Here is an 11,318-nt window from a genome sequence, read left to right as displayed (position 1 = left end):
CTTTTTCAGAAAGTGGGTGACAGGTTCAAGCAGTTCACAGCGTGTCACACTTTTACTAAAGTTTGTTTATTATATATATATGTAAACAAACTTAAGTATTTTCATAGTAATTACTTAATAAGCAATAAACAGTGTGATAGAATAACAGTAGAACTAATATTAATAGTATATTAACTAACATTTTGACAATTCTCTCTCACTGCAAAGAATAAATGATTAAAAGTTATGGCTGAGTTGATGCATACTGGGGCTACACACACCCAAAGGGATTCCCATCTCTTGTGTTTGACCTCAGCATTCTTGTGTGAATACAAGGCCACTGTGAGAGATGAGCACTCAGTGTAACTAATACTGTGCTCAGACATGCAGCTCTGAGGCTTGAATAACTCCAAGAGCAATCCTACACTTCTGCCTGGTCCATAGGGGAGACAACCTGCTTATTGAGACCCAAGGATGCATTTTAAACCATTTTTCACCCAGTAATCATAAGTTCACAATATTTTAGGCTAAACGTGACGCATCTGAAGAATTATCAAAGTTGTGGTCAGTAAGTAGTTTATGGGGTATTCATACACTTATGTACACTTACATACTATTATTATGATTTTATATGAATACCCCATAGTAAAAAACATAATATTCTTGGAGTTTGAGGTAATATTTGCTCATTTTAATCTGTTTAAAAACTTGATGGTTTTACATGTTTGCTTAGTTTTATGTCATTAAAGATTATTACAACCTCTCCCTGTCAGAGACTAAGAACAGAAGAGACATGCGCGTCCTTCCTGTCAACCTAAACGTCACAAAAGCCACTGAACTAAAGTACTGAGTGAATTGTATGAATGTTGCGCTCTCTAGTGGCAAAAAGTGGTCTTACAGAGCCAGTAGAGAAATAATTGTCTGCATAATCAGCATTACAAGGCACACGTCTAGTGGTGAATTTATGTAGTTACAAACTTTCAAACGGGACTGTTTAAATCTAACTCAAAATAAATAAAAAAAAATTCAAGAAAATCAAAGTTTCAGAATTAAAACTCAAGTGATACCACCTTTATTTGGGAAGACAAAGGCACTGAATAATGATGATAATCTTTCCAAAATTCCCAAGATTATAATTTAGTTTGACTTTCTCCACATAAAACAGAGTGAATAGCAAAGTTCTTGATGGAGTTTCCCTTATTTCAGATCTGTGTGTATCGCAGATATTTCTTCCCAGAGGGTAGCTCCGTTGTGGTCACACCATTGGGGAAGAGGGCTGCAGCCTCAGCGTCAGAGAGACTGGGAATGACCATAACTTTATTGCCAGGCTGAAATGTAAAAAAGGCCTGTGTTAGGTTAAGGTTCACAACAAGTTTTTTTTATTTTTCAAAAGTAAGATGTACACATAAAAATACAGAACATTATTGTTGACTCTTTTGGCATGTGTATCTCACATTTATTTTTTTACAGGATGTTTGTCAGGAGATTTTTATCCGATTCAGATTCAAACTCACAATAACCTCTGTTAAACGATTTATATCATCAAACTGACCAATAGAAAATATTTGGTTATATGAAACACCAAATGTTTGTTTTTTCCTCTCAAAGACATAATAAGTTGAAATAAAACATACTTTCTATAACAGAGGTTTAATGAAAAGAGGTTCATTTGGTCTGCCAAATAAATGTTGTTTCTGTGTAGACTCTGCACACCTGACTGACAGGTGCGTCGGAGGAGAGGCACTTGACTCAAAGGTTTTAAGACTCTCACTCTCACTGAAGAAAACTTGAAACCTTTCAGTCAGCTGCCAAATAATTTTTTTTATTTATTTTAAAATCGATCTGTTTAAAAGAAAACTTACTGGAAAAAACATATTGGAATTTCTATAATGAATTTATACATGTGTGAATTACTGAAATTACTGTTATCATCATATTTCACTATGTGTGTCACGTATGAAGTTTAAATTGAAGTTTTAATAAGGGAAATCTGAGCCAGGAACTGCCCAAATATAAACAGTTTATTAATTGCCCGACAAGAGAGCAGAAGACGCTGGATCACTGTTACACAACAGTCAGTGGAGCCTACAGAGCCGTGCCCCGCGCTGCTCTAGGGTTCTCTGATCACGTCATGGTTCACCTCATCCCTGCTTACAAACAACGGCTGAAACTCTCCAAACCTGCTGTGAGGACTTCTAAGAAGTGGACCAGTGAGGCTGTGGAGGAGCTTAGCACGTGTTTGGACACTACAGACTGGGATGTGTTCAAGGCTGCCACAGACAGTTTGGATGAGTACACAGACACTGTGACGTCATACATTCAGTTCTGTGAGGACAGCATCATTCCATCATGCACCAGGGTGACTTTTAACGACAAACCCTGGTTCACACCCAGACTTAGACATTTGAGGAGGGAAAAGGAGATGGCTTTCAGGGCAGAAGATCATGAAGGCTACAGGCGTTGCAAGTATGCGTTTAGCAAAGAGGTGGAAAAGGCTAAAGCGAAGTACAATACACGTCTGGAGCAGCAATTCTCCACCAATGACTCTGCTTCTGTCTGGAGAGGGCTTAGGCAAATCACCAACTACAGGCCCAAAGCCCCTCCCGCTGTGGACAACAAACAACTAGCAGAAAAGTTAAAGGGCTTTTATGCGAGGTTTGAAGTCTCACACCCCTCCCCCTCCTCCCTCACTACCATGGACATTACCTCCAAACCCACCTCGGACCCCCCCCCACTGCCCTCACAGTTTTGGAGCAGGACGTGACTAAGCTTTTCAGGAAGCAGAATCCCCGCAAGGCAGCGGGCCCAGACGGTGTCTCTCCTTCCACCCTTAGACACTGTGCTGAGGAACTGGCTCCTGTCTTCACGGACATTTTTAATACCTCCCTGGAGTCATGTCACGTTCCAGCCTGCTTCAAGCTGTCCACCATTGTCCCCGTCCCCCAAGAAGCCCAGGATCACTGGACTTAATGACTACAGACCTGTGGCGCTGACGTCTGTAGTCATGAAGTCATTTGAGCACCTGGACCCCTGTGTGTACTGTGTACTTTCTCCCCTGCTCTTCTCCCTGTACACCAACTGCTGCACCTCCAGCCACGACTCTGTCAAACTGGTTAAGTTTGCGGATGACACCACTCTCATTGGACTCATCTCGGACGGCGATGAGTCTGCCTACAGGAGGGAGGTGGACCGGCTGGTGTCCTGGTGCAGCAGCAACAACCTGGAGCTCAACGCCCAGAAGACAGTGGAGATGATTGTGGACTTCAGGAAAGTCACAGCCCCCCTGCCTCCCCTCACCCTGACGGACTCCTCCATCACCACTGTGGACTCTTTCCGCTTCCTGGGCACCTGCATCACCCAGGATCTCAAGTGGGAGCCAACCATCAGCTCCCTCATCAAGAAAGCCCAGCAGAGGATGTTCCACCTGCGGCAGCTGAGGAAACTCAAGCTGCCAGTCCAGATGATGGTGCAGTTTTACACTTCCATCATTGAGTCCATCCTCACCTCCTCCATCACTGTGCGGTTCGCTGGGGCCACTGCCAGGGACAGACAGAGACTGCAGCGCATTGTGCGCTCTGCTGAGAAGGTGATTGGCTGCAGCCTTCCATCTATACAGGACCTGTACGTCTCCAGGACTCGGGGGCGAGCAGGCCGTATAGCAGCTGACACTTCTCACCCTGGACATGGACTATTTGACCCACTTCCCTCTGGCAGGAGGCTACGGTCCATTGGGACCAGAACCTCTCGCCATAAGAACAGTTTCTTCCCCTCTGCTGTTTGTCTCATGAACACTTTATAATATCTGCACTAAACTGGACATTTTATAATACCGGTCACTTTAATAAGCCACTTTGCACTGTTGTTCTGATGCTGCTGTTATATATATTTTCTCCCTTTAAGTATTTCACTTGATTTTTTTTTTAAGCATATCTTTTTAACTTTGTGCATGCCCTTATTTGTATTTGTATTTATTCAGTGTGTTTATGTTGCACTTTTTCACCGAAGCAAGTTCCTACTTTGTGAACTGTGTTCACAGACTATGGCAATAAAAGTCTTCTGATTCTGATTCTGAAAAAAAACCTGCCATCATTAACAATAAAATAAGAAACTTGTCCACATTATCTGTTATCAGTATTGTCTTAATATTTAACTGTACCTTCCAGTCAACGGGTGTGGCGACCTTCTTCTGTGCTGTGAGCTGCAGGGAGTCGATCACTCGGAGGATCTCGTCAAAGTTCCTCCCTGTGGTGGCCGGGTACAGGATGGACAGCTTCAGCTTCTTATCAGGACCAATGACAAAAACCTGGAAGGAATTGTATTAAGGCTGTATTTATAGATATTTCCTCCAGTTTGATGCTATTTGGCAAGGCAAGTTTATTTGTATAACACAATTCGTACACAAAGTAATTCAAAGTGCATTTGGGTTGTTTTGCCATCCTGACATAACATCATATAACTATTAAATGGATATCATTTTCATAAAGGTATGATCATGGTTAAGGGAATCTTTTCAGATCTTCTGCTTATAGTGAGTACATCGTCAAAGGTTTGGTAGTAAAATATCATTAGCTTACACAGCGGGCGGTCAGTGGCATGCCGTCCTTGTCCATCTCGTCTGGATCCAACATGCCCAGCTGCACAGACAGCTCTCTCTTTTCATCAGCGATGATTGGGTAAGGTAGAGGGCTCCCTGCTGCATTGCCAAAGGCCATCACATCCTTTGAAAAAGAACAAGAATGGTAAATACACGGTCACAATTTTTTAAATTCTCCTTTCACCTTTAAGGATCACTACCCTAACATAACACATTACTACACTGTAAGCAACAATAGAAAATACAAGGCTTTGAAGAATCAAGTCAAAATTGAGCTGAATCTGGTATAAATATAAAAATTGGACTGACAAAACAATATGACTGAATCAGGACAAAAGGGCTGACTTAAACCGGTACAAAGTACAACCAGAACTAAACCAGCAATACAGTAATAAACGTTTGAATTGACTCTGGAAAATGGAGTTTTCTGATGTTTTTGAGAACAGTGGGGTCTCTATAATATCTAACAGGGAGGTTACAGGGAGTGCAGCTGTTGAATGTGAAGCCCAATAAGTTATCTCTGACCGTGGGAGTGTACGAGCAGCCTGACCAATCATTTGATTTCAGGACAAAACGTTCTATCCATAAAACTGTGGACTCGCACAGAGCAGACAAAGAACATGTACTGAGTCTCCAGTGAATACTTGACCTAGCTTCTCTCTCTCTCTCCTTTGTGATCTGGAGTTCTCATGTTAAGTTATGTAAGCATAATATACAAGCACATAGAGATTTAAAATAAAGTATTTTCTCTCCAAACCTTGCTCCACTTGTAATGGTCCTCCACAGAGTCCAGAGAGAGGGCAATCATCTTGACCCCACGTTTCTTAAACTCATCAGAGACTTTGGCAGCACAGGCCAGCTCCGTGGTGCACACAGGGGTGAAGTCTTTCGGGTGGGAGAACAGGATGCCCCATCTAAAGAAGTAATATTGTTATTATTATAAACTTTTCAGGAAAAGGGCTGCTTAATTGCAGTTTATGTTAAACTTATTTCCTGGAAGAAAATTTAATCCTCTCTGGTAGTTAAATAAATGCTTGTTGATTAATTATTCAAATTTTGCCTCAGTAGTAGTAGTAGTAGTAGTAGTAGTAGTATTTTATTTATTAAAAAACGACAATTGACATGTGTACAATTAGAACATAAATGCTGCCATTTGATGCATTGGGCTATTTTACATGGACAGTCCATGACTGGGGAACAACCCACAAACATTTGACAAAACTGAGACAAGGGACAGTGGGTTGAAACACAAAAAGTATATATGCATTAAAACTACCCCACCCTTCCATACACACAGACAGTTAGTGCATTATAGGCTTTTTTACCTTATAAGCTTATTTATACACTGACTCTAAAGACTCAGTGTCTTGTTAATTGTTTTTGGTTAAGGTTAAGAAGCATTGTTAGTCTTTGCAAGTGTCTATATGAATAAGTGATATTCAAAGAGAAAAGTCTATAATTCCAGTAACAAAGCAGTCATGTGACTAACATGAGGTGCACATTTTAACGCAACCATCACGTTTTGGAGTGTAACAAACAGGATTATTTGCATCAAGTTAAAATTGCATGTAAAAAGTCTATCAAAAACAAAGTGATCCATTTAGCAGACACAATTCACCTTTTATTCACATCTGATTAAAGAAGGTTATTCAATAGTTGGCTAGAGTCCATTAAGGGATAATACCCCACATATGGGACATTGTGGCAGTTTATTGGCCAATGATGTAACATGAATAAGTCACTATTTTGAACAACTGCTGAACATTGAAAAACAGAATATCATTTAGACCAGCAATGCAATGTTGAGTGTGCAACATTATTGTGTACTCTGGGGATTTTTTAAAAGTAGGCCTTGTTGTGCAATTGTTTAACTGACCTTTAATACATTTAGAGTTTTTTGTATTATTAACTAGTACTACAATGAGGATTTGGACGTTTCGTGAGTAGTCTATTATACAAGTCCAATACATTCAGTCATGCTTGTGTAACCTATTGGCCTAATTGAGTGAAAATAGCAGATGGCAATTTATCACATTGAGAATCCAGCACTAAATCACGCAACTTATATACTATACAGTAGTCTATTTTATTAATTAATGTAACTATGATAGTTTATATATTTTGCCAAATCCAAAAGAATTGGATAACAGACATTAGTGTTTCAATGAGCTACTTACGAGTCACCAAGAAAGTCGTGGAACTTGATTCTGCCGATGGTGGTGTCGGCCTCAAAGTTTGGAAACACATCTCCGAGCAGAATCCCACCAGGCATGTTGGATCCACTGGTTTGATGCTTGTATAACCAGCTACACACACGGCTTCACAAGAAAAGCTTGACAGAAGATCACCGCATGAATGAACCCGGAAAGAGGTGCGACTAAGCCTGAGGGGTAGTGATCCAACGACCAATCAGGAAAAAAAAAAAAAAAATCGTGTCATGTTTTTTTTTTTTTTTTTTTTTTTTGTTATTTCGGTTTAACAAAACAAACGCTAATAGGAATGTATGTCTATTAAAAAGAATAAAAATACGATACCTCATTATCTTGTTAGTGACAATAAAACTCAATGTCCCGCACTCCTTTTCGACTAGAATAACAAAGATGGCGATTCACTACGGCTCATCCAGACGTGATAAGAACTGTGAAATGTTCAAGAGTTAACTAAAGAAACGGCGGTCTGCATAGCATCACAGAGATAGCCATTAGAAAGCCATCGTAATTTCAAGTGAGTGACTTTAGTGTCATTGGAAGTTCAACATGCCGTCTCCCAAAACTAAAAACCCAGGTCGCAGTGGAGGCAGCCAGGCTGTCGGCAGCTCCAGTGACCGCTTCGAGTTCGCGTCTCTGAACAAGTCTCTGCTCCAGCGCCAGGGCTCGGACCCCGCCACTGCCCGGCTGCGGGCTTCAGAGAGCCCCACGCGGCGCAGGGGCTCCAGCTCCTCCACGGGCTCCGCCAGCGGCCAGGGCCCTGAGGAGGACGGTATACGGCTCAACCCGTCATTCATCCGGGTAGCGCTCAGCTCGCTTTTGGCCATCGACCTGTGGATGTCCAAGCGGCTCGGGGTGTGCGCCTGTGAGGACTCGTCGTGGGGCAGTGTTCGGCCCTTGATGAAATTGATAGAGATATCCGGACATGGCATCCCGTGGCTGGCTGGTACCGCTTACTGCATGTACAAGAGCGACAGTCCTGCTGGACAAGAAGTGATGCTTAACCTCTTTATGGGTAGGACATCAGTGCAGACCACCATATTTTTTCCTCATATGCACATATATGTTTTCTTAATTATGTCTAACCTTACATCCACCCAACCCAATATCAATATTGATTAATAGATTATTTCCAAATCTCTGCTGTAGAGGGCGCTCTCCAGCCACATGAAACCAATGATGTATCGTAAGGCCCTTATAGTAGCTCATTGGATAAAACCATTCGCTAAATTCAGTGTACTTAAAGACAGCTGACTTCGTTGGCTTCGTTTTCCGAACTGTGTCATCCCAGCACTTCCCCTTATGGGATTTAAGCTCACACATGCTTCACTTCAGAACAGTTGTTTTCAATTTATCTGAGTATTTTTATCTTTGAGTATATTTTGAATGAGGAAAAATGGACTTGCACAGAAGTCTAATTCGCAATACTATAAAAATGATACATTTTCATTACAGCTAACAAATTAACAACATTATAATATAATAATAATGGCTTACACTTGTAATGCGCTTTACAGGCTTGCCAAAGCACTACACTATAGTCATTATTCATTCATTTCCACACTTGGTGATGGTAAGCTACTATAGTGGCCACAACTGCCCCGGGGCAGACTGACAGAAGTGAGGCTGCCAACCTGCACCATCGGCCCCTCTGACCACTTTCATACTAGGCAATGTGGGTGAAGTCAATCCTCCGACCTTTGGGTTGGGGGACCAACACTCTAACCACTGAGCCACTGTTGCCCCTGTATGCCAATACATAAAAACAGTCTGCAGTAAAGTTACAAAAATGAAACCTATAAGCAGAGCGATTTGAACAGAACAATATCCTAGCTTGTTTTTGCATTTTTTTAAAGTAGCAATTGGCCAACTTGATGGTGTTAAACTTGACTGGACATGTATGCAAAGCAGACACACATTTCTTTTTATTTTATCTATCTTTATTTATACAGGGGCACCCAATGAGAGTACTTGGGCTCTTTTTCATTGGTGCCCTGTTTAAAATACAATACAAACAGAAAATCAAACAAAACAAAGAAGTATACAACTCCATATGAAACATTAAAAACAGGTGCAGGTGTGTGTATAAAAGTTTGTTACCAGATTATTTAAATGTGATTGTGTTACCAAGGTAACAAATTTAGATTTTTGTTGAAGTACATTCCATTTTTGTGAAGCAAAACAGTCAAAACTCCTCTTTCCCGTCTCAATTTTGGTACAGCTTGTTCTTAGCCTTATACAGTCCTGTGATCTAGTATTAAATGTTTCGATATCAATGATTAACAAGCAGGTGAGGTATTTTGGCAGTTTTTGAAGTAGTCCGTTATAGATAAATTTCAGACAGTGCTGTTCTCTTCTAATAGAAAGTGATGGCCAACCCACTTTTTCATAGAGAATACAGTGATGGATTTCAAATCCATCATCTGTAATAAAACAAAGGGCTGAGTGAAATAGTGGATCCAGCGGTTTGAAAACAGAGGTGGAAGTCTGTATGTACTCCACACCCCCATAATCCAGTATGGAAAGAAGGATTTCTTCTGTAATTGATTGTGATACAATGTTTGTTTCTGTAATAAAATTATCATTTTGATTTTAGACTGTTACATAATTATGTTTTGTTTTTTTAAAGTCTAAGTTTTCATCAAGCCAAAACCAAAGATATTTATAAGTGTTGACTCTTTCAATTGATGCACCATTTAGTGTATAAAAATGTGTAGCTTGCACATTACATAAATGTTTTTAGAAAAAAAATCATATCTTTAGTTTTATTTGCATTCAATTATAATTTAAGATTTATGAAGGAATTCAGCATTTCATTAAAATCTTGTTGCAGTTTTAAAAGCACCTGATCAGCAGAGGGAGTACTTGCAAACAAAACGGCAGTATCTGCTTATAAATGTATGAGCTTCACTCTGACCCTTTAACATGAACAATTTGTGGTTCAACCATTTGACCTATTTTTCACACCACGGATTAAAGAGGAGTCCTAGTTTCTTACAATTTGATTATAAATGTCAATATATTGTTAAAGCCATCCCATCCAAACCAATTTGTATTCCTTGTTTGACCTAGTTTTCAAAAGCACAGACAAAATTCATTGATGTTATTTTATAGATACTTAAAATTTATTACCTGTTTTTCTTCTTGTCACCCTTTTGTTTCTCTATAGGCCTACTGTTGGACCTGGTTTTGGTGGGTATTGTTAAGGCCCTTGTGCGTCGGCGTCGCCCCTCTCATAATCGAATGGACATGTTTGCTACATTTTCCGTGGACCGATATTCGTTTCCTTCGGGCCATGCCACTCGAGCTGCGATGTGTGGCCGGTTCTTGTCGGCCCACCTGGTTTTGGCCGCTCCTCTAAGGGTCCTGGTTCAGCTCTGGGTGGGAACCGTGGGTCTAAGCAGGGTGATGCTTGGGAGACATAATGTGACGGATGTGGCGTTTGGGTTTTGGATGGGATACTGCCAATACAACCTGATAGAGATGTTGTGGATCTCACCACAGACATTGCAAGGGCTGCTGGGATATGTAGTTTAATATTGGCTCTGAGGGAAAGTATAATCAATCAGAAGGTTAAGTAGTGATTGTAACAGTTTAAAGAAGGAAGAAAAACAAGAGCATGGTGACTTGGGGGTGAGCGATATGACAATATGAACTGTGATCTGGCCTGACTCTGTGGTGGATTTCCCAGTGAAGCCATTAGCATTAATGGTCTCTAAAGAAAAATATAGCTACTTAGAATTTCAACATCATGATTCTCATTCACTAAGTGTGACTTTTAGAAAACCAGTTTTGCCATATCGCCCACCCCTGATGTGACTGTTCTGGACATGGTGAACACTGATGCATGCAACAAAATAATATTTTTTGTATGAGTATACTCTATAGTACTGAGGAGAGTATGCCCCAGGATAGACCTAAACATAAGCAGGGCAAAATGTTAGAATTGGAGGGCTTCAAGGATTCAACATCTTATATTTTTTACAATCCACACACTTTTATACTTTGTAAATTACCATAATACACAGCATTCCTATCATTTTAATATTTGTATAGTTAAAAGTACAAACTGTGAATTTTTACAACTAGTGTGTTTAGCAATAACTGCTATCATTCTCTTATATTCTGATGCCATCATTATATAAAATGTGTAATGAACAGAAATTCCATCATCCATCATCAGTCACGTACTGCTGATATTGTTTAAGCAAGGTCACTAGCTGAACTATCCAAAAAGCCAAATTAGTGGTAATAATTAAAGTAGGGGTTTGACGTAAGAAGCTGCAGCTAGCCAGTCTTAGGGTTGAACTGTTTAGAGAAAATGTGATTGCAACAGGCATGGATTGCAATTAGAACATTTGTGATTTGGTTGACAGTGCCTGCACAGGACCATACCCATTTTAGAGAAAACTGAAATGTGATTCGGATCCACCAAAAGTAGCAATAGCGCCTTCCCTTCACCGCTCCTTACTCCTCCTTAGTCCTTATTGTTGACTTCATGATCTAGCTCTCAGAGGTCAAGAAAAAGAACAAGGAAG

The 11,318-nt window shown here is 40.4% G+C and overlaps 2 protein-coding genes across 2 annotated transcripts; one reads left to right on the top strand and one right to left on the bottom strand.

The window, feature by feature from the left end:
* Positions 1 to 209: 209 nt before the first annotated feature.
* On the bottom strand, positions 210 to 6,933 carry prdx6 (peroxiredoxin 6). The gene is made up of 5 exons (XM_033965560.2): positions 6,751 to 6,933; positions 5,331 to 5,487; positions 4,554 to 4,697; positions 4,136 to 4,282; positions 210 to 1,307 (listed from the first exon to the last, which is right to left on the bottom strand). The coding sequence occupies exons 1-5, from the start codon at positions 6,843 to 6,845 to the stop codon at positions 1,182 to 1,184; spliced, it is 669 nt and encodes a 222-aa protein (XP_033821451.1). The 5' UTR covers positions 6,846 to 6,933; the 3' UTR covers positions 210 to 1,181.
* A 224-nt stretch (positions 6,934 to 7,157) lies between these two features.
* Positions 7,158 to 10,475, top strand: plpp6 (phospholipid phosphatase 6). The gene is made up of 2 exons (XM_033965679.2): positions 7,158 to 7,795; positions 9,950 to 10,475. Exons 1-2 carry the CDS (start codon positions 7,330 to 7,332, stop codon positions 10,315 to 10,317), a joined length of 834 nt encoding a protein of 277 aa, XP_033821570.1. The 5' UTR covers positions 7,158 to 7,329; the 3' UTR covers positions 10,318 to 10,475.
* The last annotated feature ends 843 nt before the right edge of the window (positions 10,476 to 11,318 follow it).

The sequence above is a fragment of the Periophthalmus magnuspinnatus genome, chromosome 4, assembly GCF_009829125.3.
Source record: "Periophthalmus magnuspinnatus isolate fPerMag1 chromosome 4, fPerMag1.2.pri, whole genome shotgun sequence".
Lineage (NCBI taxonomy): Eukaryota > Metazoa > Chordata > Actinopteri > Gobiiformes > Gobiidae > Periophthalmus > Periophthalmus magnuspinnatus.
This window is presented reverse-complemented; position numbering and strand designations above follow the sequence as displayed.